The sequence below is a fragment of the Xiphias gladius genome, chromosome 21 (genome assembly GCF_016859285.1).
Source record: "Xiphias gladius isolate SHS-SW01 ecotype Sanya breed wild chromosome 21, ASM1685928v1, whole genome shotgun sequence".
Classification (NCBI taxonomy): Eukaryota; Metazoa; Chordata; class Actinopteri; order Istiophoriformes; family Xiphiidae; genus Xiphias; species Xiphias gladius.
In genome coordinates, this window is record NC_053420.1 from 7,142,482 (window position 1) to 7,156,795 (window position 14,314).

The 14,314-nt window shown below is 42.0% G+C and overlaps 2 protein-coding genes across 4 annotated transcripts in view; both read left to right on the forward strand.

The window, feature by feature from the left end:
• Positions 1-6,960, forward strand: part of chd5 (chromodomain helicase DNA binding protein 5) — a 40,872-nt gene extending 33,912 nt beyond the window's left edge. The window contains exons 38-40 of the mRNA XM_040116252.1: positions 855-1,018; positions 3,170-3,296; positions 4,073-6,960. Coding sequence (XP_039972186.1) covers positions 855-1,018; positions 3,170-3,296; positions 4,073-4,200 — 419 coding nt within the window. The 3' untranslated portion in view covers positions 4,201-6,960. The remainder of the gene's footprint in view (positions 1-854; positions 1,019-3,169; positions 3,297-4,072) is intronic.
• A 1,670-nt stretch (positions 6,961-8,630) lies between these two features.
• arhgef10la (Rho guanine nucleotide exchange factor (GEF) 10-like a) overlaps positions 8,631-14,314 on the forward strand; it is a 101,301-nt gene continuing 95,617 nt past the window's right edge. For all 3 annotated transcript variants that reach the window (XM_040159757.1, XM_040159758.1, XM_040159760.1), the window contains exon 1: positions 8,631-8,917. The gene's annotated coding sequence lies outside the window, so the exon portion shown is untranslated. The remainder of the gene's footprint in view (positions 8,918-14,314) is intronic.

A 14,314-nucleotide genomic window follows, 5' to 3' on the forward strand; every position in this document is an offset into this window, starting at 1 on the left:
TACTTGCTCATAGTTTTTCCTTTGGTCTTGTTTTTTAACACTGTGCCGTTCCATTGGAAAAAAATACATAAAATCAACACAGTGCTATAATTGCTGTTGTTGCACTGAAAAATAAATCTTTTTTATCGAGCCGTTTTTTTTTTTTTTTTTTTTTTTGGAACTAACCTGTTTCTAATGCAAATCCATTTCTTTATCGAGGACTTTCTAAACTCATGTTTGTTTTATTTATCCTAAGGCAGTTGACCAGCCTCACTCTTTTCTTGTCTCGAGATGCGGACACGCTGTAGTAAATTCCTAAAAACAGGGGGATTTCAGTCGGAAAAACAGGTTTATCCCCCCGTCCAAACATTAAGCAGGCTACAAAAGGAACCGCATACAGATGCCTCCACCACCACTGCTATGTGTGGAGCTTCGCACGTCGCAGCCAGTAAAGATCCTGTTTGACACAGCGGCGTCACTTCGTGTTAATTTGACTCACGGTCGAAACACGCTTACAGCTATTAGTAGGATGAAAGTTTGGGAGGAAGCCAAGAGCAAAGACTGTAACAAACGGATGTGTTAAAAATGTTATCGTTTCAAAATGTTGCTGCCTGTGACACTTATTGACTTATCTGCCAGTGAAAGAATTTATGGCATTTAGTCCTTGGGAGCTGTAATTTCAGGCTCTAGATCACACAATTAATTTTTATTTCTCTTTTTTAATAATTTGAGCTTACTCTCACTAAATTTTCCGAAACTATTTCCTGCGTTTTTCCAGCACTCATCTTTTTCTCGCTAATTAATACTACACGTGCCGACGTGAGTAAAGGCCCTCTTTTCTGACATGCCGGTTGTGTGTTCTCCCGGTCCTACAGTGCTGAACCAGCTGGAGGAGCTTCTGAGCGACATGAAGGCAGACGTGACACGACTGCCCAACATGCTGTCCAGGATCCCACCGGTGTCGGCCCGCCTACAGATGTCTGAGAGGAGCATCCTCAGCCGCCTCACCAGTCGGGGCAGCGAGCCTCCACCACAGCAGGTGAGACGAGACGCGGTGGTCAGGAAGGTCGGGTGACTTTACAACAACAAGTAATTATTTTGTGTGGTATGAAGTACAAGCCATTCTTCTGTTTGATTTCCTTAATAATAGGAGGGAAGTTATCTGAACTCATTTGTTGGAAGACATACAATTTTAGCACTATAAGATGGAGATTTTTTTTGCAGGTGATTATTACGCAGTTGAGGCTGGCTCACAAGGCTGAGGAATCGAGGCTCGCTGTGATGTGTGACAGGACCTAAGATTAAAAGGCTACGGTCTAAAAACCGTCCAAAAAATTCTGTAGCCACGGCTCGGGAACCACGCTATTCCCTCAAAAACCTGCGGAGACATGCGATCCCCCCATGGGAGAGATTCCCCGGGCGTAATGTGAAAAAAGTCGTTGTTTACTTTCACCACTGAGCTCCGTTTTTCCGTCCCAGAGGATTTACCAAAGGCTCTGCTGTCTCAATACTCGCATCCCTCCTGCATCTGTTCTCCAGAACTGAATGTGTGTTTTATATTCTTTAATACAAGAGGTCATTTCAGCCCAGCAGTGTGATTGGTCACGTGCTCTGACTGTGCCTTTTTTTTTTTTTTGGTTGCTATGCCAACTCTCGTCGTAACCATGGAAACGGTTGGCAATCTGACTCGCTGTCCTTTGTTGTTGTTGGTTTTGTTTAATTTTATTTTTTTATGCACTTGCGTTCCTACTGGAGGAAAATAACTTCTAAGAACGAGCTCATCAGACACGCTGGATATGTAGGAGCAGGGTTTAAAGTTGGATTCAGCAGGTGGGGGAGCCCCACGGTCGGGTGCAGCGGGGGTGGAACAGACAGTTTCCCTGAATATTGGCTCACCTCATCCCAGCATGAATGCAGCGTGCCACATCCATCGTACGGCAACCCAAAAACTGGTTCCAGGGGTAGAGCAGAATTTTCTGTTTCAGGAAACACTGACAATTCCTGCCAGCGCACGCAGTGTGCACATTTCTTAGTAGACAGTCATGTCTGTCGGCTACAAGTGGTAGGACCAAGATGTGCTTCTGTTTGTTAAATTCATTCATGAGGCCGTTGCATCTGGTTGCATTTTTCATGCTGCGCACGGCACTGCCACTTCAGTTAATACTGTGTGTAATCTTTCTGCGTACATGATGCATAAAGTGAGAAGAACTGATTTGGATTATCCAGATACTGGATCGTTGAAAATTTTTTTCCTCTAAAAAGAGATCTTGAGATCTTTGACAGAGCCCAGGAAACATCCTGCATATGTGGCCCCTATGCTCCAATCATCTGACTGGATCCACTTGAAACGTGAATGGAACGGCTCAACAGGGTGTAATTCAGAGTGTCAAGTTAAGCGCTGTTAAATCCTGCAGCCGATTTGAATATATAATCAGTCAAGGATAAAATGAGGCAAAATTAGAAATGGTGGATACATTAGGGACGCCTGTTACTGGCGTTTAATGTAGGAAATGAAGCACTTTATTCTACATTCTACAAACAGTATTAGATGACAGTATTGGTAACAATCAGACTCTAATTTAGCCCAGCACAGATTACGGTTGTATTTTGAAGGAAACTTTGGTGGGAAAAATTTTCAGAAAGAAAAAAAAAAAAGAAGCAAAGAAGAAGGAAACGAAGTGAAAAAGAGAAAAAGTCTTGAGCTTGTGTTAACCTCAGGCCTTATTTCAGGCATCTAACCAAAAACCCATTCAAAGAAACCCATCAACTAATAAAAACATACCACACGACGTGGGTGAAGCCTCTGGGCCAAGTTCTGTCGTCGGTCTGTCACAGAGGTCGTTCCCCGTCGCTGCAGCCGGAGGAGAGCAGCTGCAGCGCCCGACTCGGAAAGCTGCAGCCGCCTTGCAGCTGCGAGGTTTTCGTGTCCCGTGACGTGGTGACGTTCTGCGGAGCCGGGCAGAATTTCTAACCAGCATGCATCCCGTTAATAAATGATGTTTAAGTAACGTCATGGAAAAAAAAATCAATGACCTGACATCACCGATGCTTCCACGGCAGAAGCACCATTACCTGCTGGATACCTGCTGTGTCGCCGTAATAGGATTACCTTCGTGTTGTCATTCTGTAAATGAGACCCGCGAAGCTCTGGCATGCCGCGGGATCACTGATCTCCATGTATGTTCCTCAGCCTTTCAGTCAGGGTGGGTTTGGCTGCTCCCAGATGTACAGCAGCAGCTTCGGCGGGGGGTTCAGAGGACCAGGTGGGCAGCCCATGGTCAACTACAGTCAGATGCCCCTGGGACCCTACGTCAGCGGTAAGGATCAACACTTACAGTGGATAATAGGTGACAGAAAGCACGTGGGAGAGGGATGTTGGAGGTCGTTCATGCCACGTAGATTCTGTTATCTGTTAACTGTAATTCGGTTTTCAGTTGACTGATATAAATCAGTTACGGTGAACGAGGCCTTATTGGCAAACATCCACTAAATATTCTATGAGCCAAAGTCTAAAAATGTTTCAATGGCAATTGATTTTTCTTGCCGCCAGTAATCCTTTTGAAACACTAGACATTAGATATTTTTCATATGATTAAGAGGATCTTTCCACAAATTGCACACAATTACTAAATTTGAATTTGACATTTATGTATTTCAGTGTACGACATGTGCTAATTTATGTAGTGGATACGGTTACTCTGCTAATGTCTCTGGATGGTTGCTAAACCGGATTGGATGTGAGGGCCCATAAAGTTAAAGGATTGTCCTGATTAATTTCAACTTGCATCTTAGTTTCATGTAGACACCCATCACAGCTTACAGATCGATGTCCCGATTCGGCGGTGACACACTGCACTTACCTCAGTCGCGCACACAGTGAGGGATTGTGGGAGACATTCTGGGTATGCTCCCTTTGGGTTTCAAGTTTTAGTAAAGATGCTGAAGCTACTGTGCTCGCTCTGTTTGTAAGTCACTGAACTGAAACGTTTTTAGATCTCACACCTCTCACTGTAGTACGCTAAGTAAGGTTCAACACAGATAATACCTTTTTTCGCAATTAACCCCTAAAACGTTTGATCTCTTTCCTCCTTAGTGTCCTCCAATGGCCCCCCACCCCCTACAAGCCATCTAGACAAGAAGTCACTCGACTCCTTGAGAGACGTGGCTACACCTGACCTCAAGTCAGGCAAACCTAGTGATGTCATCTGTATTGAGGACTAGACAAGCTCTGTAACACTGACCTGAGGTCAGGAAACTCCCAGGGATGGAATCTGCATGGATGACAGCCGCCCATCTCTTCTGCCACATCGTCCTCTTTCTCCTGCTCCTTCCCGACTTAAAAATCTACGAAATCAAGCTCTCTGCTGTCTACGGATAAGGCGATTAACTTTTTGATTAATGCAGATGTATCTATCTTAACAATTGCACTTTTATCTTTTGAGGATCATATAGAAGCATTTCAGTAGAGGAGAGGATTAGGAGGGAAAAAGGAGCAGCTTTCCTGACAGAGGATTTCTTTTTCAGCCCCTCACTACGAGGCGAAACTCAAGCGAGTTGGCAGTGCTGAGCTTCTGATGCTCTTGTTCGGGGCTCATTCTAATCTTGGAATGTGTGTTTTATTCGTGCCAGCCTCGACTGATTCATTCTGCGTGCGCCCTGCTGCTTTTATCAATCTACCCACTCATTGTACACTGTGAGCTTTTTCTCTGTGAAGAGGAGTGGAGTCAAGGATGTCTTCAGTCATAGTCTGATAGGAGATTGTTTTTTTTTCTTTTTGAGGGCCAATATTGTTACTTTAAATGAATATGTCTTTTCGCCATTCATGTAGTAACCAGTGGATAAATTATTGATTTGAAAGCATCAAAAACTATTATCATGTATGCAGTAGCTGGACACAGTCTGTCTGAATCCTCTAAAGACTGCCACCCGCTGGTAATTTGGCGAAGTTAATTTCTGCCAAACCTGCAGACACGCTCGACTGCAGGACCCGTGAGGGTTGGCCTCTTGTACTGTATATACTCAGAGACTGCTGTTTATTTTACCTCACATAGGTCTAATCATAGTGAAATATGTATACATACATGGATGAAATCAGAGGCCTGGCTTGGTATCATATATGAAGATCGGGCAGAGCAGAAGAAGCTGCGGAAGAGGAAAAATGATTTTTAACCAATTTCAGAGAAGACTGAGTATTTCTGTGTATGGTACGATATTTGTGATTCTTTCTATATTTGAATGTTAGTAGTGGCTGTAGAACTTAACCCTGGGGCCATGACCAGTGGGACTGCACTATAAACAGGAACTCATCTGGTCTACTTCCACATACAGGGCTTTAATGTTCGGGCCTAACTGAGAGCAGAGTCCTGAGTGGAGAGGCTGTGGCTTTTTTTTTTTCCTCTTACATCCCAGGGACTTTCCCAGTTCCCTCTCATTGTTAGAACTGAATAAGAACATAAGTCCTTATGGTGAAATGTCACCTTAAGTCTTGTATTTGTCGCAGAATGAGCTTCTGTTTGCTTCTCTTTTTTAACATTAGATGTTTGAATTTGGTCATTTGGTGCCATTAAAGAAGATGATCTAGTACGATTTGCTCTTTGATGCAGGGCATTTCCTCCACAGAGGTGAAGACTGTAATTGGTAGTGTTGCAGTCTGACCCTACATTTGAAGGAACACTCTCTGTACATCAGCTTTTAAGGACCAACGTTGCACAACATTACTCTTAGATGATGTCTTCACCTCCAGCTTCCTCAGTTACGTTTTGGTTCTCTCAAGTGTCTGTCGTCACCTATTGCTTCACCTGGTGTGGAGGCACTTTAGCATGGGATAGCTACATATCTAGTCCATTCCATCTACTATTATCGTGTGCTAAAGTGACTGTCCACCGAGTAAAACAATCTGAATTTCCTTTTCAATGAAGGCATTGCTCGAATGTTTGGACTCAAGGTGCAAATTCTTATCGACATATTTGTCTTTTTTTGTTTTTCCCAAAGATCAGTGGCATTACCTGTTTGTATTGTTATTGCCATTGCCACAGCACTTATTTGACATTGTTGGGATGATGATGGTGATTGGACTGATCTAAACTGAAGAGGTAGTGCTGTACAGATTTGGTGAGTGGATTTTTTTTACTCTCCTTTTGCCAGTTCAAATGATTGTCCTGAGGTGCCCTCATCTGACCCCTTTTGACTTACTTAGATTGTGTGGCTGCAACCTCCTCGCCCATCAGCTCTCAGACTCGCTTTAACTTAGACCTAAAATTGAGTTACAAAACATTATCCGACTCATTTTGAGATCAACCTTGAAGTGCATCATATCAGTTTTTGTGCTATTCTTTCTTAGTGTTACTCGGTGCTGTTATGTTCACTGTGTTTCTGTTCATTTCATCAATTACTTGACCATTACATGTATTAGGTTGCTTGACGGATAGAACCTCAGAAACATGTATATACTTGAAAGATTTTTCAGAGATAAGTCCATCTCATATAGATTTATGTATCAAACTGAAAAAAGATGAATGTCGGCTGGATGGTGTTGCCATAGAACTGCAGTGTGCACCATTCAGTATGTGCTCATCAATCAAATCAAATCCTGTCTTTTCCCTCTGGCGTGATGCTCATGAGATGACATCAAAAACATACTGCAATGAAATGCAATCAAACTGAAGTCAGTATGAATGTAACGTCTGTTAGAAAAAAAAGGCTTCAGTCTAATATTATAAATATGTTAACAATGTATGTACATGCTTATTAACATGGCTTCAAAAGCTACCAAAAGACCCTGATAAAAGGCGCATTTGTTGCAGTGAATGCACAGCATGTGAAGCGTTCGATATGACGGTTCACTTTGGGGAGGAGGTAGTGTATCTAGCATTTACAGACAATGAGCTCCAAGCTGTGTTATGGTTCTGATATTTGTGCTGTATAGCAATTGAATGAAAAAAAGTGAATTGTCATCTTTTTATTTGTATTCTGTGTATTTGTTCAATGTGTTTTAATAAATCTTCTGGACAACAGTAACATTGTGTGATTGTTTTTTTTCCCCCCCTTGTAGTCTTAGTCTACGGACGGAAAGAAGTGTGCCAGTGAATAACTGAGTTGAGCTGAGGAGGGCTTCAGATTTAAGCAAAACAGTTGACTTTATTGACTTGTCCTCACACATGAACCCGTGTCCACTGTGCGATGTCTTCTAGTGCTGCGCGCCACAAGCTGCTTGAGCCTGCAGGACTGTAAATGTGATTAGAAGCAGAAATAGAAACACTGGTGTAGATAGTTAGGTCAAAAATAGCAGACAGACGCCATTCACGGAGTAGCCACAGAATAGCCCAAACACAAATGATATAAATACATTAGATCAATGGTGGAATGTAACTGAGTAAAGTTATTTGACAGCCACTTAGTTAAAGCACCAGTAATCATAATATAATATTATAAAAATCTATCACTGATGGGCCATTCTACTGAATAATAAGTACTTTTAGTTTTGATACTTCAAGTACATTTTAATCCTTGTATTGCTGCTTTAACAGTAGGAAAAGGATCTGAATACTTCTTGATTTAAGGTTTGGGAATACTGCATAAAACTTTTAAGAATGTGAAACTCAAACCCAATGATGCCACTACACTGGTACCCTCATTTGTTTCAGGTATGTACTGTATGTAGTATTAGCCTACCACACAGATCATAGGTATCCGAATAAGTAAGTGAATTAGTAAAGCAATGTTAACAATCGGATGACGAAAGAACTAATAATTTGGCCAATTTATGGCCCAAAGTAATAAACCAAACCCATTTTAAAAGGGTGGACAAATAGACAAAGAACAAATCAGTCGGTGAATGAACGAATGGACACTGATACAATCATATTGTGCTTATGTGCTTTATATAAATAAACCTTGTGTAATTTTATGTGACTTTGTGTAAGGTTCTCTACACTGTCATTCTGGGCATTATCTTAAGACACTTCCTGATTTAATAAGGATTAAACAGAAAAATAAGAACTTTAATGCTGAAAACCCTCTACTTTCTTCTCATATGCTGAGGAGAAACATTCTTCTCATGCGCTATACCAAACATTTATATTAAATCTACAGACAGTCAGTGTTTACATTTTTGATTCAGACGTTTCTATTTCTATTCTCTATCTATTGCTCCAATTCATATGCCTGCTAACTTCAAATGTCTTCACTGTACCAGAACTCAGCCTCCCGATTCTCTTCTCATATAAAAATAATAATAATAATTATCTTTTTTTCACCCATTAACAAGGAATTCATACAAATATCCCAAATACATTGTGTGAACACACACACACCTGCAGTCCCATATGGAAGTGCTGTGAGACAGCATTGGCCCTAATTCCTTTTGTCCAGCCCACTTCTTCTGAATAGCTCCCCTGATTGGTAAAAATTCTGCCACCTAGGCTTTTCATTGGCCACATTCCTAACTTTGTCACCCTGCCATTGGCTAGTTGTGGTTGAGAGCCCTCACCCTGCTTTGTGCTGCTGTCTGGACAGCAGCAGGGGTCTGGAGAGTGGGAGGAGGGAGGAAAAACCAAAGAAAGGACAGAATGAGACTGGAGGGGCTGAAGGGGGGAAAGGACCCATCTAGAAAACAGAGGGACAGAGAGGGAATATAGAGGGAGGGACAGAGCCAGAGAGGCGAGAGAGGCAGAGAGAAAGGGGAGGGAGCAAAGAGGGTTACCTCATCTAGAGCTGCTAGTGCACACGGTGCAGGGGAGAAGTTGTGGGAAAGTAAACAGCACAGGAGAATTCCAATCTGTGTTCAACCACTTGCAGCCCTCAGGGGAGACCATAAAGATGACTGTGTTGGACCCGGCAGTGTGGTAAAAACTTAGAGATTATGGGAGGCTACCAGGATTAAAGGGTCACCAGGGAGTGCCAGAGGCTTCTCGGCGGACACGCTACTAAGGACAAGGAGGTGAGAGGCGTATATATTTGTTGTCCTCCAAACAGTTTCTCTCTTTCCTTCCTTCATGCTGTCTCTCCTCTCCCTCCCTCCTCCCTCTCAGACCGGTTAGCATGTTGCAAAGACAGCAGCTTTGTCCAAGGGGGCCATTGATGGAGTGGAGTTGGGGGTGGGTGTGCTAGTTTTCTGCCTCTTTATCTCTCAGTCCGACAGCTTAGGGGGCAGCTGAGAGGACAAGGGAAGGTGGTGCAGGAGAGCAGAGGATGGAAAAGGCAGATACCCGTGTGGCCCTTTGGCAGAATACACACCATCATGGACGATTAAACCTGAGTCTGCTTCACAGAGCCAGCAGGGCTACAGAGCATGAGGCCTTGTTATGATAGTAGCAGTCCCTGAGACCAGGAAGGATGAGTGAGAGATTGGTGGCTCGTCCCAGACCCACACATCTGGCCAGCTGTTTTTCAGCAGCACTGCACAGCTCTTCCAAAGCTTCGGGCTATATAAAAAAAAAAGATTCCCTGGCCTGGGCCTCGTCTTAACCATTCTAGTTTGACGGTTGCTTCCCGGAGTACAATAGCCCCTCCCAGGATGGATTTCACGCTGCCCCTATACTCTGAACAGAATAGAGAGGGGAGACAGGGAGGAGAGGGGTGATGGGGGAGCTAAGGGACCTCTGACCAAGTAATTTGCATTTTGAGCTAGGGCACTGTTTCTGCCTCACTTGCCGGATGTCCAAGAGCCTTTCTTTTAAGAAACTCCATGGACTCACTGTAACAGATTTTTTTCTCCTTAGTCACAGTCCACTCCTTCCAACAGACATTAACAATCCATGCATGCATGGCCTTAGGCAACCACAAAGACTTCAGTATCAATGGGAACCCTCTCCCTTTTGACACACATTCACTCATTAACACTCGCACTCACGCAATCATATGTACACATAAAAGGCCTTGGTGATCAAGTACACAGTGAGTCATTTGATTGTGGCGACAGACCTGCCAAATGGTGTCCTGTATTATATATTCCTCCGGGAATGTCGGATAATTAACTCGTAGAAGGAATTTGGGGATGTTTGTAAGTTGAGGCTTATCTACAGTATTTTGTTGTCACGCTCGCAGCATGTTGCCCAAACATGACCTGTCTTATTTCCTGTAAGCTCTTCTGGCAACAAACTCCTAGCAACTCAACCGCATTGGTTTCAGGAATAACCCATAATCGTCACCCGATAATTTGGCCAGTATTAAAAGCATTGTATGACACTTCCCGAAGAACAACTGAACGCTTTCATTCAGGAGTATATTTTCATATGCAATATCTGATTTGACTGGTACATCAAAAGGAGTAGCCATGCCTCTTTTGCACTGACAGTGAACGCTAGCCTTGCTACCTGAAGCCGCACAATGGTTAACATCAAACAGACACAATGACCGATGCCAAAGGAAACAACTGACCATGGGAATCAAAGAGTTTGGTCACAAAAACAGAATTGTTAGAGGCTGTTTACATCTCGCATTTTACATCTACGTAAGTCTAGTTCAAATAACTACCGTCCTTGTGTACTCTGTGGTCCCAGTTGCAGTTACTGCCGTGACGCTGGATTGCTAGTACAAGATCAGGCTGAATTACACTCCTGGTCAGAAGTTTTAGAACACCTCCATTTTTTTTTTATTTTTCAGTGTAATCTGAAATTAAAGCATACAACAAATAAATAACAAAGATGAAAAAAAAAAAAAAATCATGGAATCTTTAATCCTTAATTTAATCTAAATTTTTGACTCATTCAGCAACTGAACTCACTCGTTGTGTTTCTACAATGGAAACATTGCTTGGAAAGTTCGTTCCAACACTGTTGCAGAAGTTCCCACAAACATTTTGCACTTGCAGGTTGTTTTGCTATCATCTTCTGTCCAGTTCATCCCAAACCAGCTCGATGGGGTTTAAGTCTGGACTTCCATCATGTGAAACTACCGTCTAGTTCTTTTCTTCTAATGTGTTGGGTCATTATCTTGCTGTACGATGAACCCCTGACCAACCAGTCTGTCTCCCTTTGCTACTTGCCCCTTTCTCACTATTCTAATAGCAATATACACTAGTTCTTCCTGCAGTACAGTATTGTCCTAGTAATACATCAGAAGACGTAGTGTAACAGTTTGTTCCAACACTGCCTTTGTACAGACAGAGGGTTTGTACGTAATGAACAAAAGTTGTATGAAAACCTGTAGAAGTGTTTGCATTAACTTTCATGGCTTAATTTACTTTTACTGCTGCAGGAGAGCTGTAAATTAACCAATTTCCTAATCATTGAAAAAGGCCCATTTTCTATTAAATGTACATGATTTTTTGTGACCAAAACTTTTTTTTTAACTTCTTTATTTTTATACCTTGGGCAGTTTACCTTTGTACCATTTAAAGGTGTTATTTGTGAGTTTTTGCTTTCGCCATTGCCAAAATCAGCATTAACAGCTATTTACTTACTGTTCTAGAAGAAACACTGGGAGTTCAGCATCAAACTTTATTCCATTACTTGCCAAGGGCTGTCTCCAGCGGTGGACGGCAACGCCAATGTTAACTCTTGTTTTGCAGCTAGCCCCGGCCCTTCCTGTCTTGTAATACCACTTTGCGATAGTGAGTCACTGTAGCGTCCAGTCTGCCCTCAGTCCAACATGAGAGGATGAAGGAATGAAGTTTGATGCTGATCTTGCAACATTTATTTTAGACTGGTAAGTAAAAAGCTGTTAATGCTAACGTTGGTTATGTAGTGATAGCAAAAACGTACATATAGCACCTTTGAGATCATTCGCAAGACTTAAATTTCAATTAAAAACTGGTAAAATAGGGGTGTTCTAAAACTTTTGACCGGTAGTGTAGGTAGAGGGGTTGGCTGACATCTATTCAGTACTCAAAGGAAACTTCATCCTGTAGCTTTGAATTGGAATGGGGAATAGATTCAATTCAGTCTGCACATTTTGGTCTTAGTCTTAACTATTTCTTATGTGGACAAGGGACAAATCAATAAAAAACATCATAGAGCGTCATCATACAAACTCAAAACAAATTATTTGATCTTACAGATGGTGAAATCTTAGAGTTACTCAGCTATGAACAAGCACTGGGCTTCCATGAAAGTTTATTAAAAACGAATGGACGTAAGACAGATTTTTTATTTTTTTCTTCAGCTCTCCCTTCATTTAAAAAAAGAATTAGCAGGAAAAAGAAGCATCATCTTTTGATTACTAAAATACTTTACATTAAAGGGGAATTACACTTATTTTTCCCATAGAGGTGGCTTCATGTGTCATGAGGATTATTCACCCTGCGAAAACAGTTGTAGAACATCTTCTGTGGCTCTGGAGAAGCCGTGTCAAGTCTGAGAAAATAACCATGATGACATCTTGGCTTGGGCCTGGAGCCTGGAAGTGTGGAGTTTGAAAGCCATGCACATGTACCAGGCAGGGAGTGTCTGTTGGCTGCATTAGAGCAGGGATTTTTCAAAATCTGACACTGTGGGCCCCTGCTGAGACAAAATCGAAACAACTGCGACCTCCCCAACATCCCCTGTCAACTGCATTGTACTGTGGGCTACAACTTGATTTTTTTTAGCCCACATTTTGGCACCACTGAAAGTATGCTACATTTGTTGTTAACAGTTCCTGTTTGCAGTGTACCCACGGATGTACAGACAACTATCAACAGATTACTTTGATACTGAGAAGGGACTTTAAAATGTGATGGTTTTGTGGTTTTAATGGAATGACTCTAGGTTTATAAGGAGCAGTTTTTTTTCCGATGATTTCCAAGTGGACATACGGACATTTATTCGTGGTCTACATCAGAGATAATGATATCCTCGTGAAGTGTGTGTCACACTGAATCTAAAAAAAATGTGCGTTTCATGTGTTCAGATTTGACTGAGTTATGAAGGGGTGTGATTTTTGATGCTAACTGCAGCAGTCAGGGGCACTAAGGGTTTAAAGTACCATAATTGCTTTGTTGAACTGTGTTTTACAGCCACTGCTGCAGCTCCAACTGCGGACCCTATTGATAAGTGAGCAAAATCAGCAGGCCAAACTACATTAACTAACTACAAACACCCGTGCCTTTCACCTGTCTTTGACTCATGGTTCTCCATCCGTGCTCGTTCTTCATCTTTCCCGCGTCATCCCTGTAGAGGCACGCCTCACAGTTTTCAACCATCTGCATTGAGAGAAGTGTAGGATCCTTTGTTTTGGAACTTGACCTACACTAAGAGCTAAAAGTCAGGATATCTCGGCCTCTGTTGCTTTGATTTTGACCTTTCTTTTTTCAGCCTGTCTGTTGTGTGTCCCCAAATTTTACAGAAATGAAATGCTAAATTGCTGGTGTACCCTTTTAATGTGTAGCATATTCAGAGGACAGAGATATCAACCTGAGATGTAGGAGATGAATTTGGTGGCCGCATTGTTCTAACCTCTGAATAGCAAGGTGACAAAAAATCAAACCAATCAAAAAGTTCCTGCAGTCCTTTAAGGAGCTAATGACTTTCATTAATTTCTTATGGCTATCAGGAGGGGTCTGTAGCAATTACTGAACTCATCCTCCCCTAAATAAGTCTCTTCACAACTTCCACCCAGTGATGCATTCTTAAGTCAGCTAATTATATACATGATGTAGCAAGAGGTCTGGAGGTGCACTAATAATTGTAAAATTCTGTAAAAATAATAATAATAATAATAATTTTGCACATTGGTGTAGTGGAAAATAAAAGGAACAGACTGAGTGTGACTGGGCTTTGAAAACCTGGAAGATGCAGAAACACTTGTTGTCTGCAGTGATCAACAACCCAGTCAAGCCTCTGCAGATACAACAATAGGGTCAGTGTGTTACAGGATTTAACATCTTTAACATACCATATGCTGAGATTTTTGTTTTGTTGATAAACAAAAGCATTGTCTGGTCAACACATTCAGGACATTTTTTTTAATCTCTGTTCAGTATTTCTAAGGTACAGCACACACATTCAGTCCAGTGCACTATTACGCTGTGAGCATAAATGGCAGATGGGAGGCGGAGGTTACTCCCACTGTGCCCTTGACTAATGTGACACACACCAGCACATCGCTGCTGTTGTGGACTGACATTGCTGAAGCTGCTCTCTACATCAGAGGGCGTATGAAGGCCAGACTGACTCCTGAATTAATAATATATCCTTGAATGTCTTAACAATGGCAGCATGACAGCAAACCGGGAGGAAAGAAGGAATAAACTATCTCAAATATGTATAGTTAACCCTCTTATCATGTTGTGTTTGTAGTGTGATATGCTATTCCACATGGCCTTTATATTCATTCAATTATATTCATAACATTCAGACTATATAATGCAATAGGCTTAAAGCTTCTTCTGTGTTCAAAAATCTTTGCTAGGGCCGCG